At 42.2% G+C, this 18,018-nt stretch overlaps 1 protein-coding gene across 1 annotated transcript in view; it reads right to left on the minus strand.

The window, feature by feature from the left end:
* The window catches only part of LOC145402106 (uncharacterized), a 34,226-nt gene that overhangs the window by 1,250 nt on the left and 14,958 nt on the right, over positions 1 to 18,018 (minus strand). The window contains exon 2 of the mRNA XM_080274223.1: positions 11,362 to 11,474. Within this exon, the coding sequence (XP_080130349.1) occupies positions 11,362 to 11,474 (113 nt within the window). The remainder of the gene's footprint in view (positions 1 to 11,361; positions 11,475 to 18,018) is intronic.

Consider the following 18,018-nt stretch of genomic DNA (forward strand, 5'->3'; position numbering starts at 1 on the left):
CTCTGTAGTACGGGCGTGAGGAGAGGGCCCTAGGGGGACCCTGCCTGCAAAGGGCAATACACTGCCCGGGTCCTGGTCGTCGGTGAGGTGCAGGGAGGCCCTCCTGTCTGGGGGCCTCGACCTGAGAGGAGGCCCTCGTACTGGAGCCTCGTTGGTGGGGTGCAGGAAGGCCCTCCTGTCTGGGGGCCTCGACCTGAGAGGTGGCCCTCGGGACTGGGGCCAAACAGCTGGAGGAGGCAGGCCTGTCGCCTCTGGCTCCGTGGGGTGAGGGGGCCTGGATTGCCCTCGTCTGGAGTCTGCTGGTCAGGCCTGGGGGTCCTGGGACTGCGGTTGCCTATAGGGAGAGGCGCCGACAGGGTTGGGCTGCGGCACCGTCTCTGTCTGGTGTCTGGCAGGAACAGAGATTTCCCAGGGGTAGGAGGTAGGTCCGGTATCGGGCCTTGCCAGCACTCTGGCGACACCTCCAGGGCAACACTCCCGGATGGTGACGAAGGGCTCCCACAGGGGGAAAAGGCAGAAGAAGGATACACGGAGTCCGTGTCCTCTCTGGTACGTACTGAAGCCGTAGCCTCGGGTCGCCTTACCCTGGTACGTACTGCGGCTGTGGCCGTAAGCCTACCCGTCGTACGAGGAGCAACTGAAGGGCGTACAGTGGCCGCTCCTTCCCCGCCACGTACAGTGGCTGTCGGCACGGTGTTGCTCCCGTAGTAGGCAAAAGCAGGGGAGGGGTGCACAGAGGCCGCGCCCTCTCCGGTACGTACTGAGGCCGTAGCCAAGGGCCTCTCTACCCTGGTACGTACTTTGGCCGTAGCCAGGAGCTGATCTTCCCTTAGAGAAGCAACCGAAGGGCGTACAGTGGCCGCTCCTTCTCCACCATGTACAGTGGCCGTCGGCGCGGTGTTGCTCCCTTAGGATAGAACAGCAGGAGAGGGATGCACAGAGGCAACACCCTCCCCAGTGTACACTAAGGCCATAGCCGAGGGTCCCCTTACCCTGGTGCACACTTCTGGCTGTAGCCTTGGGCCTCCTGCCCTTGGGCGTCCTGCCCTTGGGCCTCCTGCCCTTGAGGTGGTAACAATAGCTGTCGACACGGTGTTACCTGGGACTGAATCTTGTTCAGTCCCACCCCAATTCTGGCGATGGCTGTCCCGCCCGCAAGGTCGTTGCCTTTTTCCGGTCACCTGGTGTTGGGGTAGTTGCGGGGAAAAGGGACTCAGGACAGTAGTGTCCTGGTGACCCTCTTGACCTGGGTCACTAGCCCCACCGTTGTGTCCTCCTGGGGTGATGGTGTGGTAGTGGGCCGGTGGTGGGGTGGGGGGTGGCGGGGTGGGTGGTCCGGCAGCGGGTATTTTAGTAACTTAAGTCAAACCTTGGTAGTATTTCTGATTTTATAATTAAAAAATTTAATTTATCTTTTCTGGTTCAGGCACTTTAATATTTTGATTTTTTATTATTCTTTCTCTCTCTCTCTCTCTCTCTCTCTCTCTCTCTCAGCAGCTTTGCCAGATATATGATAATTATCTTATACAATAATTTGGCACTGTGTACGATATACGATATGTGCATACGATAATGTGATAATCTTTTTATTTGTGCAATAGTTCATTCAAATAATGCAATATTGTTTAATTAATTAAGACTTTGGAGGATTTTCATAAAATTATTTATTTGTCTAACATTTCATAAACATATGACGAGATCCCGATGAGGGTAACTGCCAAATGTGTCGTGTACTACAGACACAAATCACGTCGAGTTCCTGTCTGTGTATCGTTCTCTGTGTAAGCATCATAGTTCTACCTCTGTTCAGTTCCCATTGGCCCGCGTCTTGTGGGAGCACTGGGCTCCGTGAGTCATGTCTATAAGGGCTGTTTTACCATGGCCGATTCAAGTCGAGGCTTATTTATTAGCTTCCACTGACTTCTTGTCTTCTCCATTACATCACTGTGCACTCACCTTCCCTCTTGTCATTTTCTGAAGTTTGTTTCCTTTTCAGAGATACTGAATTGTTCTCTAGTCCACGGCTTTTTTTTTTTTTTTTTCTTTGTGGGGATATGCTTTCAAGTGTTTTGGCAGGCCTAATGTATGCTATTATTTATTTCATTCATGTGAAAGAAAGGCTAATTTGCATATAATGAATACTTATAACCAGTGTGCAACTGTAGTTATTCAAGATGGGTTAGCCTCTTGAGGAGGAATAGGTACTGCCTTAAGTTGCAGGCTAAGCATAGGTCATTAACCTATATGATTTAGACCTTAAGTAAATTTACATAGCCAGTGTGCATTATTCATGTGTGTATATGTAGTGGTAATATGGCCAGACAAGATAAATTTGGTGAAAAAGCTGTAGTTCACAGTGAACGATAATTTTGAAAAAAAAAAAAAAAAAAAAAAAACATTTTAACATGCCTTGTACGATAATATGGGCTTGGGAATCTGGCAACGCTGTCTGAGAGTACTGGTAACTCTTTTATCCAGTACAGGTAGATGAGTTCACACACACACACACACACACACACACACACACACACACACACCACACACACACACGCTCGCTGGTGTAGTGGTAACGTTCTCGCTTGCCAACTGGTGGACAGGAGTTCGCGCCTCGCTCAGGTTGCGAAAAGTTTCACTGACAAAGTGGGTGATTACTGTCCCCCTTGAGCAAGGGGACGGGTGTGTGCATGTGTGAAGGTCACATCCTTGCCCTTAGATCGGACTATATGAGCTCTCAGCTCCCTTCCGGGAGGGTAAAAGCTGATGATCACGACCATCAAGTGATCCTGACCGACCGACACGGTGAATTACACACACACTGTTGGGATCAAAAGCTTCTGGATCTTGTGCAGGAGTTTTTCCTAACACAACATGTAAAGGAAAACACCAGAAAAAGAGGACTTGATGATCCATCAGTATTAGATCTTATATTTATTAGGCAAGAGAATGATATTGACAGTATAATGTATCACCTTCCATCTTCGGCAAAAGTGACCATGCAGTATGAAATTGCAACATCAGGATTGCATATGACATAGTTAACAGTAAAGAGAGTTACAAAATGAGCCTAAACTACAAAAAGGGCAACTACCATGACCTAAAGAAGTACTTAGAAACAGATTGGGAAAAGAAGCTTAGAGGACATGATTTAACTGTTTTATCTATCATGGCTATTTATCTATCATGGCTGTTAAATATATATATGGATGGGGTTGTAAAGGAGGTGCAAGGTAGGGCAGTGGATGTGGGGCTGGCCCTAATGAATGAGGGTGAGATTTAGAAGCTTCCTGTGTTGCTGTTTGCTGATGATACAGTATTGTTGAGTGAAGATGAATAGGAGTTGCAAGGTTTGGTGAATGAATTTGGGACAGTGTGTAGGAGGAGGAAGCTGAAAGTTAATATAAACAAAAGTAAAGTTATGGTGTTTGAGAGGAATGAAGTCACAGAGTGTGCAGTGAGGTTGGATGGTGAGGATATGGAGAATGTGAGTGCATTCAAGTACTTGGGTAGTGTGATGAGTAAGGATGGTACTTTGGGGGATGAAGTACGTGAGAGGGTACAGCAGGGAAGGAAGGTTGTTGGTACGCTGAAAGCAGTGATGAGAAATAGGGAGGTGAGTATGGAATTTAAGAAGTCACTGCATGATGGTATTGTGATCCCTACCCTGACGTGTGGAAGCGAGGCATGGACCTTGCAAGAGAGGAACAAGTCAAGAGTGAGAGCAGTGGAAATGGGTTACTTGAGAGGAGCATGTGGAGTGACATGGAGGGACAGGTTGACGAATGAAGAAGTGAAGGAACGTTGTGGGGTAGATGTGGATATCGTTGAAAAGATTAGGAGAAATACACTGAGGTGGTTTGGACATGTGGAGAGAATGGAGAATGAAAGACTGACTAAGAGGGTGTATGTAGGTGAGGTGGAGGGAGGGAGAGGGAGGGGTAGACCGAGGATGAGGTGGAGGGATGGAGTTGAGAGGTATATCAGGGAGGGGGGGGTGAGTTGAGGGGAGGGTAGTCAAATGGTGGGTGACAGTGACTTGGAGGTGTTTTGTCTGTGGCCACCCTTTGCAGGATTAGGGCGTCGGGCTATAGATAGATAGATAGATAGATAGATCTATTGCCAGATGCCCTAATCACTCACTGGGTGGCCACAGACAAGTCGCCTCCACATCGCCCTGTCCCCCGCCATTTCACTACCCTGCTCCCAACTCAAACCCCCTTCTCTCTGCACTCCATCCCTCCATCTCATCCTCGGCCTCCCCCTCCCTCTCCCTCCCTCCACATCACTCACATACACTCTCCTAGTCAGTCTCTCACCCTCCATCCTCTCCACATGGCCAAACCACCTCAGTGTATTCCTCCTTACACTTCCTATCACATCCACATCCACATCACAACGCTCCTTTATATCCTCATTTGTCAGCCTGTCTCTCCATGTGACTCCACAGGCCCCTCTTAAATAACTCATTTCCACTGCTCTCACACTTGACTTGTGTCCTTCCAACAACGTCCAAGCTTCACTTCCATATGTTAGAGTTGGTATCACAATACTGTCATGCAGTAACTTTTTCACTTCCATGCTTACTTCCCTGTTTTTTATCACTGCTTTCAAGGAACCAGCAACCTTTCTTCCTTGTTGTACCCTTTCAAGCACTTCACCCTCCAAACTTCCATCCTTACTTATCACACTCCCCAAGTACTTAAATGTACTCACATTTTCCATTTCCTCACCATCCAACCTCACTGTACATTCACTGGCTTCTCCTCTCTCAAAGACCATCACTTTACTCTTCCCTACATTCACCTTTAGATTCCATTTCTTACACGCTGGATGTGGATGTGATGGGAAGCATTAGGAGGAGTAGACTGTAGCACCCGTTGAGCAGGGCAGTAGGCCTACTCCCAAGGTGGATGGAAAGCTGATGACAGGAAGAGCTGGAGCTCCCGTTTCATCAGCCCTTGGGACTAGGTCCTGACCATCCCCCTTTGGTGAACTTTTTCAGTGTCTCAGTAACACAGAGAGTAGGCTAGCATGCTCTCCAATACAAGTTTCTCTAACTATCAACACCAAACTACATGCACAGTACACGCCACACTTCCTTTAAAAAAAAAAAAAAAAAAAAAAAAAAAATCATAGCAGCACAACATGTGGCCTTGGATTCCCGGGGGGGGGGGGGGACCATAAATGCCCCCACCTTCCGTCCCTCTCCCAGTGACGACTCAAGCTGCCCGGAACCACTGTCAGACTCTTTCATTTCCGCAACATTCGCGGCCTTTCCTCTAACTTTCGCTCTGTTGAGCACCACCTCTCCTTCTCTAAACCTCACCTTCTTTTTCTAACTGAGACTCAGCTGTCTGAGGCAACTGACGGCAGACCCTTTCTGTATCCTCCTACTTTCTCTATACTCATTTCGAACCAAAGGTGGCTGTTGTGTATATATACGCAACGACTTATCTTGCTCTCGTGTTCCTGAACTCGATTCTTCTGAAGTAGCTACACTCTGGCTTTGGCTTTCCTGTCATTCTCTGACTAAATATATCTATGCTGTTTACTTATCTCCTAATTCTACTATCAAAATTTCTATGACTATCTTACTTCTACGATGGAATGCATTCTATCCATTTCTCCTTTCTCTGAAATCTCCATCCTAGGAAATTTTGATGTTCACCACCACCTTTGGCTCTCCTCTCCTTTCACTGATCCACCTGGTGAACAAGCCTACACCTTTTCTATCCTTAATGACCTAGAGCAGCTTGTACAGCACCCTACCCGTATTCCTGACTGCCTTGGAGAGAGCTCCAACATACTTGACCTCTTCCTTACAACTAGTCCTTCTTCTTACACTGTTAATCTTTTCTCTCCGTTGGGCTCCTCCGATCACAACCTTATCACCTTAACCTGTCCTATCGCTCCAGTACGGCCTGTGGACCCTCCAAAGAAACTTCGTCTGTGGCACTTTGGAGCTGCAGATTGGGAGGCCCTCAGGCAGTACTTCTTTGATTTTCCCTGGAATGATTATTGCTTCCATGGCCGGGAGCTATCTGAGTGTGCCTTGCACATTATGGAGGTTATTCTGTCAGGTATGGAAGCATACATTCCTTTCTCATATCCTTTGACTAATGTAAGAAAGCTCTGGTTTAATCACGCTTGTTCTAATGCTGTCCGCAACAGGGAGAGGGCCTATAAAAGGTACCAGAGCCAACACACCCCTGAATCACATCTATCATACGTTTCTGCCTGGAATCGTGCTAAGTCTGTTCTTCTTTCTGCTATAAATAATTTCATCCGTACTAAATGCTCTCAACTCTCCAACTCGAATTCTTCCAGCTCCTTCTGGCACCTTGCCAAAAACCTTTCTAACAACTTCAACTCATCATCCTCTCCTCTCTTTTCTACTCTGATGGCTCTGTAGCTATTTCTTCTACTGATAAAGCAGATCTCTTCACTCAGAGTTTCTCCTCCAGTTCCACCTTAGACAATTCCGGTGCTGTTCCTCCATCACTTCTCCCCTCTGACTTCCTCATGGCTGACATTAAAATTTCTTCAGCTGATGTATTTTCCGCCATCACAGGCCTCAATACTAACAAGGCATATGGGCCTGATGGAGTCCCTCCTGTTGTCCTCAAGAACTGAGCTTCTGTGCATACACCCTGCCTAGGCAAACTCTTTTGTCTTTGTCTATCAACTTGTACCTTTCCTTTTTGCTGGAAGTTTGCTCTCATTCAGCCAGTCCCAAAGAAGGGTGACTATTCCCAGCCCTTTGAGATACAGGATGCTTTAACATCCTGTATCTCAAAAGTTTTTGAGTCAATTCCTAATAGAAAAATTTTAAGGCATCTTTTCTATCTTTTCTGATCGTCAGTATGGGTTCCATCAGGGATACTCCACTGGCAATCTTCTCATCTACTTTTCCGACTCTTGGTCATCCTCCTTTCGGGACTTTGGCGAAAGCTTTGCCATTGCACTTGACATCTCAAAGGCTTTTGATCAAATCTGGCATAAATCTTTAATTTCAAAGCTGCCCTCTTACGGTTTCTATCCTTCTATCTGTGCCTTCATCTCTAGATTCCTTTCTTGTCATTCTGTAGCCGGTGTTGTAGACGGCCATCATTCTTCTCCTAGATCTATTAACAGTGGTGTTCCTCAGGGCTCTGTCCTATCACCAACTCTCTTCTTTTTATTCATCAATGACCTAAGCTGTACATCTAACCCTATCCACTCAGACGCTGATGTTCCACCCTTCACCTTTCCATTCGGTTCCCGCAACGTCCATCGCAACAGTTACTCCAGCAAACAAGGGATGAGGTTATGGCACACCTAATGTCTGACTTGGCTCATATCTCTGACTGGGGTAAAAACAATCTGGTAGTTTTGAATGCATCAAAGACTTGGTTTTTACACCTGTCAACCTGACAAAATCTTCTACAGGAGTACCCACTAATGTTTAATAATATTCAGCTTAATCCTGCATCATCCTTGAACATGCTTGGGATTTCATTTACTCAGGACTTATCTTGGAAAGATCATATTACATCTCTTGTAAAATCTGCTTCCAAGAGATTAGGTGTGCTAAATCGACTTCGTTCCTTCTTTACCCCTGCACAATTGTTGACTCTATGCAGGGGTGTTATCCGCCCCTGTGTGGAGTACAACTCTCGTGTGGGGAGGCTCCCTACATACAGCTCTTCTCAGTAGGGTGGAATCAAAGGCTTTTTGTCTCATTAACTCCTCCTCTTACTGACTCCCTTCAACCTTTGTCTCTTCGCCGCACTGTTACATCTTTATCTCTTTTCTATCGCTGCATCAATGGTGACTGCTCCTCTGAACACTCTGCATTCATTCCTCCAACTCTACGACCAGCGAGTAGCACCCGTCTAGCAACAAACTCTCATCCCTCTTCTGTCCAGCTCTCAAATGCAAGAGTTAACTGTTACTCCCAGTCCTTGATTTATGCAACAGGTCAATTCTGGAACTGTCACCCTCTGTCTGTATTTCCTGCTTCCTGTGATCTCCAGTCTTTCAAACGCAGTGTGTCCAGGCATCTCAAAATGATTGGATCTTGAATTTGGCTCTCTCTTGTATTTTGTTTTTTTGTTGGAAGGAACAATTTTGCAGGCTTGCGGCCTTTGGTTCCTACTTCCTCACAAAAAAAAACAAGCCTTGCAGCTCCCCTTCATCTTCACTTAACAACACAGTATCATCTGCAAACAACGGTACAGGGAGTTTCCAAACACTAATTGTTATATATAGAGAATTCTGTGAATTTTATGAAACTGGAGTCTAAGATTACATCCCTCAGCACAAACAAACAGAATTGAAAATAAAGAAATCGTTAAATACAGAATGTTAAAAAGTATCAAAAGAAAGGGAAAAGGAGCTTAGAGGACAAGATTTAATTGTTGTATATAGAAACTTCTGTGAATTTTATTAAATAGGAGTCTAAGATTACATCCCTTAGCACAAACAAACAGAAATGAAAATAAAGAAATGGTTAAATAAAGAATGTAAAAAAAAATCAATAGAAAAAAAGAGATTTGCTGTGCAACTGATACAACAGACACAATAGTGAGGGGGCATATAGCAACTATAAACAGGCAAAGAATGATGATACAAGAATAAGGAGAGATGCTCAAAGACAGTTTGAGGAAGAAGACATTATAAGTAAATGTAGTGATCAACCTAAGCTATGTTACATCTAGATCTAAAGCAAAGCCAAAGTTAAAGACGAAATACAGTCCATAACAGATGAGAGGATCATCTATACACAAGAGAAAGATATTTGTTAGTCACTAAATAAAAATTTCCAATCAGTTTTTATAGATGAAAATAATTTTGTGAGAGAGGATTTGGAACATGCATGTCCATACATATTACCAGATATACAAATATCAGAAAAAGAAGTACAGGAAGAGTTAAGTAAATCAGACTAAGGAAATGAAGTTTCAGGTTGGGTGCTATATGAATGTGCAGAAGAGATAAACTACCTGATATTTGGAAGAAAGCAAGCATTGTTCCCCTATTCAAGAAAGGGAATAAACAGAATCCACTCAACTACTGACCAGTATCACTGACCAGTGCTGTAATATACCAGAAAAGCTGATAAGAAAAGTTTGGGTAAACTATCTAGATGAGTACAGTATGATAACAGAAAGGTTGTTCAGTTTCAGAATGGGAAAATCTATCTATCTATCTATTGCCAGATGCCTCAATCCCGTTTGGGGTGGCCACAAACAAATCGCCTCCACATCGCCCTGTCCCCCTTCATTTCACTGCCCTGCTCCCAACTCACACCCCCCTCTCTCATATACCTCTTCACCCTATCCCTCCATCTCATCCTCGGCCTCCCCCTCCCTCTTCCCCCCTCCACCTCACTCACATACACTCTCTTCATCAGTCTTTCACCCTCCATCCTCTCCACATGGCCAAACCACCACAGTGTGTTCCTCATAACACTTCCTATCACATCCACATCCACACCACAACGCTCCTTTATATCCTCATTCGTCAGCCTGTCTCTCCATATGACTCCACAGGCTCCTCTTAAATAACTCTTTTCCATTGCTCTCACTCTTGACTTGTGTCCTTCCAACAACGTCCAAGCTTCATTTCCTTACGTTTGAGTTGGTATCACAATACTGTCATGTAGTAACTTTTTCACTTCCATACTCACTTCCCTGTTTCTTATCACTGCTTTCAAAGAACCAGCAACCTTTCTTCCCTGCTGTACCCTTTCAAGCACTTCACCCTCCAAACCTTCATCCTTGCTCATCGCAGTACCCAAGTACTTAAACGTACTCACATTTTCCAATTCCACACCACCCAACCTCGCTGTACATTCACTGACTTCACCTCTCTCAAAGACCATCACTTTACTCTTCCCTACATTTACCTTTAGATTCCGTTTCTTACACACTCTCCCAAACTCATCCACCAAGCCTTGCAGCTCCCCTTCGTCTTCACTCAACAACACAGTATCATCTGCAAACAACAGTACAGAGAGTTTCCAAACACTATCCTCTCTCACCAGGGCCACTCCAACATCCACTACCCTACCTTGTACCTCTTTTATTACCCCATCCATGTACAGATTGAACAACCATGGAGACATGACACATCCCTGTTTCAACCCAACCTTCAGAGAGAAAAATTCACTTAGTTCACCATCCACAAGCACTGCAGCCTTAGCACCATCATACATACTCTTGACAGCATTCAACAACTTCCCATCTACTCTATATATTCTTAATACTTTCCACAATCCTTGTCTATCCACCCTGTCATATGCTTTCTCCAAATCCATGAAAGCCACATACAACTTCTTTCCCTTCTCTTGGAAAATCATGTGTTACTAATCCATTAAGCTACTATGATAGAGTTATAGAAACCTTACAGAAAAGAGAAGGATTGGTGGACAGTATCTATCAAGATTTCAAGAAAGCATTTGACAGAGCACTGCACCAAAGACTTTAATGGAAACTGTACCATCAAGGAGGAATCCAAGGCAACCTGTACTGTTGGATGCAGGATTTTCTCAGAAAAAGGGAAATGAGAACAGTATTAAGGGGTAATTCTTCATCACGGAGGGAAGTGATTACCAGAGTTCCACTGGGGTCAGTGCTGGCACCAATTACAGTATGTTTTTAGTATATAGAAATGACACAGACAGTAACACTGGAAATGGAAGCTGTCTAAATATGTTTGCTGATGATGCAAAAATACGAAAGAAAATTACTAATGCAGATTCTTGCAGAGAGCTAGAAGAAGAATTTAATAAAATTCATAAATGGATCAATAAATGGCAAATGGAATTTAATGTGTACAACAGTGTCACGTAATTAAGTTTCATAAAAATGAGAAAAGACCAGTGTGGGATTATAAGTTATCTTGTAGGAAGGTCAACCCTACACATATCAGAAAGGGAGAAGGACATAGGAGTAATTATCACCGAACAAAATAGTGTGTGCCAAAACAATTCATCAATTTAATATGCATCATAAAAATGGTTTACAGTAATATACGGGACAGTACGAGCTTGACTCATTCCTGTAAAGATACAGTTAGGTAAAAACACACACACACCGCTCACTGGTGCAGTGGTAACGTTCTTGCTTGCCAACTGGTAGACAGGAGTTCGCGCCTCGCTCAGGTTGCGAAAAGTTTCACTGATGAAGTGGGTGGTTACTGTCCCCCTTGAGCAAGGGGACGGGTGTGTGCATGTGTGAAAGTCACAGCCTTGCCCTTAGATCGGACTATATGAGCTCTCAGCTCCCTTCCGGTAGGGTAAAAGCTGACGATCACGACCATCAAGTGATCCTGACCGACCCGGTGAATTACACACACACACACACACACACACAGTCTCACCTCTGATAATAAGGGTAGATAAGCTCATACACCATTCTCAGCTTGGGATCAGAGATTTCGGCAGCATTTTTCTCGGCCCGCCCCACCCACACACACAGCCAGGCCGCCCACACCTGCCAAAAGTAAAATGATAAGGTGTTGTGATAGTTTGCAGAGGTGACAGTGGTAATAATTCTGATGATCATACTGATGGTACTACTAATACTACTACTAATCTATCTATCAGTAGCCAGATGCCACAATCCCATAAGGAGTGGCTGTTTGACTGAGTCAATTGTTTTACTCGGAGTGGCACTAACTCTCTGCCAACCCACGTGTTGACACGTAGGGAACACGTATGGGTTGGTTTTGTGGTTACCACTCAGTGCTGTTAATGATTTCCTGGCTTATAGGAAACCATCTGGCTTGTCACTCAATGTAAAGCCACCTGATAAGGAATGAAGACTAATGAAAATGAGAGGAAAGATGTGAGGTACAGGAAGAGAGGAGGGCAGACACAGTAAAGAATGATAAAAGTTAAGGAAGAAGTAGGCAGCATTACATCAAGTGAGTGATGATGGGTCTCCACCACCTACCACCATAATTATAATAATAATAATAATAATAATAATAACAACAATGTTAGTTCTAGTAGGATCTAATATCAAGAAGGAGCAACATTGTGGAGGATAATTATGGCAGGAGTAGCAGTGGTAGTTGTTATAGCAGTAGTAGTAATGGCAGCAGCAGTAATAGTAGTAGTAGCAACAACAGCAACAGCAGCAGCAGCAGCAGCAGTAATAGTAGTGACAAATATAATGAAATGAATATAATAAAAAATAACTGCCAAGAATAAAATTTGCAAGAAGTTTTATGTGAATATCAAATTGGCCAGTTGTTATTACGATGTCCAAAAAAGAGTTTTCAGTGTTCTTACACACACACACACACACACACACACACACAATTACGATGTCCAAAAAAGAGTTTTCAGTGTTCTTACACACACACACATACACAGGCCAGTGAGACGGCGAACCAGGAGATCGAAAATTTGAAGCAAGAAAATATCGAATTAAGGAGAAAACTAAACGAGAGCAGTAACAAAACAGAGAAGGTGAGGAGTGTGTTAGAAGAGCAAAAGGCAAAGTGGGCACATGTGGAAGAAGAACAGAAAGAAGTGGTCAGCTTAAGAGAAATCTTTCAGGAAGAAAGGGAAGTGAACAAGAAGAAAAAATGGAAGTAAATGTTGTGAAAATACTGAAGAAAAAAGAGAAAATAGTGAGAGAAACTGTAGAAAGGAACAGATGTATGGTAATATTTGGAAACAGGGAGGAGGAAGGAAAGGTTAGATCCATGAGACTCGAGAGAGACACAAATCTGGTGAGAAAAATATTGGGCAAAATCGATCCTGAAGGAAGCAAGTGGGAAAAAGAAATTGAAGAAGTAAGGAGGATAGGGCCATATAAGAAAGGGGATGCAAGATCAATGAGAGTTAAGTTGTCATCAGAAAGTGTAGTAAATGATATACTCAAAGTGACCTGGAAACTAAGCAGAGGCAGGGATGGAAAATATTATAGTAGGAAACGATTTGAATGAAGAAAAAGAGAAGTTTTAAAATCTTTGAAGAAACAAGTAAAGGAAAAAAATGACAAGAGGACAGAGGAAGAATATAAAACTTTTTTTGATGAGTGATGGATATGAAAGTAAGGAAATAGAATGTGAGGAACTAGAAGTGAAGGAAACAAGGGGAATGGATATGAATACGAAAAAGGGAAGAATGAGTAAAGATAAAACCAGGGCAGTAAATCTAAGTATCATGTATAGTAATGTAGATGGGTTAGTATCTAAGAAAGGGGAAACTGGAGATTATATAAATGAAAATAAAACTGAAATTGTTTGCTCGGTGGAAACTAAATTGCCCCAAGATGTTGATACAAAGTTGTTTGGATGGAACAATTATAATATCTGGAGGAAGGATAGAGAAAGCAAGTTTAGGGGAGGTATAATGATTTTAACCCATAATGACATAAGAACAAAAAATATAGAAATTGAAAATACCAAGGCTGAACTTTTGGGAATTGAAATAGAGGACATTTATGGAGCAAAAATAGATGTAATAGTATTTTATATGCCCCCCAAAACTAGGGCATGGACAAAAGATTATGAACAGTTAATAAGAGAATCCATTGTTAAACTAAAGCTGTTAATTGAACGAAGAAATAAAATAGTAATAATGGGAGATTTTAACTGTAGAGAAGTTGACTGGGAAAGTGTGGATGCTGGGAACAATGAGGAATCATGGGGAAATAAATTAATGGATTTGGTGATGAAAAATATGCTAACCCATTGATTAAAGAAAATACAAGAATTAGGGGTGACGACGAACCATCAAGGCTGACTTAGTATTCACTAAGGACCCAAATGATGTGAGGAACATAACCTACCATTGCCCCTTTGGTAAAAGTGATCACCTGGTTATTGAGATGGAAGTAGTGGGTGTAAGGGAAGGAGAAAGAGATGAAAAACACAGAGAAAATAGATACAGTTATGGGAAGGCAGACTTTGCTTCCCTGAGGAACTTTTTCCAAAATGTAGACTGGAGTAAAATGAATACAATCACAAATGTGGACGAGAAATATGAGTTTTTGATAGAAGTGTATAAAATTTTCCGCAGCTGTGGAAAGGAAGAAACAGTGATTTAATAACAGATGTAGATTGGCACATGAGGCAAGAAGAGGAGCATCGAATAAAGTGAGAAAAAGGTATCATGAAAGGGCTTGGGAGGAGTACAAGCAGGTAAGAAATGAATATGTAAGGATGCGGAGAGGAGAAGAATGGAAATACAAATAAGATATTGTAACTAAATATGAAAAAGAGCCGTAACTATTTTATAGGTTTGTAAATGGTAAAATGAAAGTTAAGGACAGTATAATACGACTGAGGGATGGATATGAAACTTACAAAAGAAAAGAATTGTGTGAAATAATGAACAAGCTGCAGTCAGTTTATGTGTTGGAAGAGGATTTTAGGGAACCTGAAATGGAACCCAGGATGACAGGAATAGCAGAAATTACAGTTGATGTGAATGAGGTGCTGGAGCTGATGAGGGATTTGGATGTGAGAAAAGCAACGGAACCAGATGGTGTGGGTGGATGGAATCTGAATGAATGTGCAGACCAGTTAGTGTGGCCTGTTTATATCATCATCAAGACCTCACTGGAAAATGGACAGTTACCTAAAGATTGGAAAAGAGCAAGTTTTGTGCCAATCTTCAAGGGAGAAGATAGGGAAGATCCACTTAATTACAGACCTGTATCGTTTACTAGTATTGTTTGTAAAATCTGCGAGAAAATTATTAGAAAAAGATGGATAAAGCATTTAGAAGAAAATGAAGTGATAACACCAAGACAATTTGGTTTTAGGGAAGGAAAATCATGTGTTACTAACCTATTAAGTTTCTACAGTAGGGTAATAGATGTCATACAAGAGAGGGAGGGATGGGCAGATTGTGTCTATCTTGACCTCAAGAAAGCATTTAACAGGGTGCCCAATAGGAGACTCCTGTGGATGTTGAAGACCTTTGGAGGGGTGCATGGGAAACTATTAGAGTGGATGGGTGATTATCTGATAGGAAGGCAGATGAGAACAGTCATAAGAGACAAGGTGTCACAATGGAGAAGCGTGACTAGTGGAGTACCCCAGGGCTCTGTTTTAGCCCCAATAATGTTTCTGATATATGTACATGTAAATGATTTGCCAGAGGACTTGAATACTTACATGAGTATGTTCGCAGATGATGCTAAAATCATGAAACATATTAAAGGTATTGATAGTTGTAAAAAACTGCAAGAGGACTTGGACAAACTCCACAGCTGGAAAGAGACTTGGAAAATGGATTTTAACGCCAAGAAGTGTCATGTATTAGAAATGGGGATGAGTGAAAAAAGACCACACTGGACATATAAAATGGGCAATGAGATAATTAGTAAAAGAAAAGATGAGAAAGAGTTGGGAGTGATTATTCAGGATGACTTGTCACCAGAAAAGCATAAACAAAATCATTGGAGACACTTATGGATTACTGACCAACATGAGAATGGCTTTTAATTATATGGACGAGGGAATGCTGAGGGAGTTGATAGTGACCGTGATAAGACCAAGACTGGAGTATGCGGGTGTGGTATGGTCACCTCATTTGAAGAAACATATTGATAAACTAGAAAGGGTTCAGCGGATGGCAGCGAGGGTGATACCAAACTTAAGGGAACTCACCTGTAAGGAGAAATTGGAAAAACTGAAGTTACCAACACTGTGCGAGGGAAGAGAAAGAGGTGACTTGATCACGATATTTAGAAATGTAAGAGAATTGGAAAGGGTGGATAGAGAGGATCTTTTTGTGATGGATGATGGAAGAACAAGAGGTCATGACTTCAAGTTGAGGAAATGTAGATGTCTTAATGATCTTAAAAGGTTCAGTTTCCTGAATAGAAGCATAAGTATTTGGAATGACTCAGACGAAGAGGTGGTACAGGCAAAAAAAAAATCATGTGTTTAAAAGTAGACTAGATAAATGTAGATATGGAGACAGTACAACATGAGCTTAGCTCAATTCCTGTATACTACAAATAGGTAAATACAAAATAGGTACACACACACACACACACACACAAGTGTCATGTAATCAAGTTTGGTAAAAGTGGAAAAAGACCTGATTGGGATTATAAGTTAGGAAATAAAACCCTATACACATCAGAAAGAGAGAAAGACCTAGGTGTGATTATCAATAACAGACTATCTCTGGCTGACCACATCAGCGAGAAGGTACGGAACATGTATACACTGCTTGCAAATATGAGAATAGCATTCACATACATAAATGAAGACATGCTAAGAAGGATAATAACATCATTCATTAGACCAACCCTGGATAATGCATCAGTAGTCAGGAGTCCTCATCTCAAAAAGCATATAGACAAGATTGAAAAAGTTCAAAGGGCCGCTACAAGATGGATACCAAGCTTAAGGGACCTAATCTACGAAGAAAGACTAAATAAACTGAATCTACCAACACTACAGGAGAGAAGGAAAAGAGGTGACATGATAATGCTATATAAATGCATATCAGGAAAGGAGAAAATAGACATAAATGATTACTTAACATATGGAGAAGCATCAGCAAGAGGACACTGCAAAAAACTGCATAAGAAGAGAGGTGATAAAGACGTAAGGACATTAAGTTTCCCAAACAGAGCAGTTGATCAATGGAATGCACTACCGAATGAAATAGTGTGTGCCAAAACAATTCACAAATTTAAGGATATGTACGATAAATATGGTTTAAGACACGGGACAGTACGAGCTTGACTCATTCCTGTTAAGATACAATTAGGTAAGAACAATTAGGTAAGAACACACACACACATAAGAGAATTATGGATGATTTCAGAAACGATATGGAAAAAATCAGGCAAGCAAGCAATCTGATAGACCAAAGTAGTAATACTGAAGAGAAAATAACACAGGTAAATGAAGTGGTGAGAAACTGCAAAGATGAGGTACAAACTACGTATGCTGAAATGGTGAAAGTAAAGAATGATTTTGATACAAAGGTAAAAGAAAAATGTGTAAGGAAGTGAAAGAAATAATAAAAAACAACCCAAAACTAGTCAGGGAAGCTGCAGAGATTAACACATCTATAGTAATCAGTGGCATAGGTGAAGAAGAAAGAAAAAAACAATCACAGGGAACAAAAAAGGAGATGGAAAATATAATGAACATACTGAAGCAAGTATCAGAGGATATCTATGATAAAGATATAGAAGAACATAAAAGGCTAGAAAAATATGAGAGAAGTCAAGGCCCCTGAAAGTAACCTTCCAAAGTACAAACACAGTAGAGGAAATATTAAAAAGTGCCAACAAACTCATGGAAAAAGAGGAATTTAAAGAGGTATGGACAAAAATATGCCTAACTCAAAAGGAATTGGGAACACTAAAGGAGAAGAGGGAGGAAGCAAAAACAAAGAACTAGGAAAGATCAGAGGAAAAGAAGGGTAAATTTTTTTACACAGCAATTGGATTGCTACTCGGTCTAGACCGAGGATGAGGTGGAGGGATGGAGTTGAGAGGTATATGAGGGAGGGGGGGGTGAGTTGGGGGGAGGGGAGTCAAATGGTGGGTGACAGAGTGACTTGGAGGCGTTTTGTCTGCGGCCACCCTTTGCGGGATTAGGGCGTCGGGCTATAGATAGATAGATAGATAGAATTGGATTGCAGGTATGAAAGTGGTACATAACCAGCAGGGAATAAAAAGAAGGAAGGTAATAGACTCAAGCTATGACAAATGTAAACAGGATGATTAAGTTGATGTACTCAGATGTATATGGAATGGTATCTAAATTATTAGAGATGAAAGACTGTACTAAAGAAAAGGAACCGCATATTGTTTGCCTAACTGAAACAAAATTAACCCCAAAGATATCAAACGATACCTTAAACTTAGTGGCATACAATATATGGAGAAGAGACAGAAATTTACGAAAAGGAGAAGGAATTATAATATTAACAAAGAAAAATCCACGAGTCAAAGATATAGAACTAGATACACCCTCACAAGTAGAAATGATTGCATTTGAGATTAACACATCTGAAAATATGAAGACCTGGCAGAGAGTACG

This window comes from Coenobita brevimanus, chromosome 57 (genome assembly GCF_032717465.1).
Source record: "Coenobita brevimanus isolate Jiangsu-jjx chromosome 57, ASM3271746v2, whole genome shotgun sequence".
Classification (NCBI taxonomy): Eukaryota; Metazoa; Arthropoda; class Malacostraca; order Decapoda; family Coenobitidae; genus Coenobita; species Coenobita brevimanus.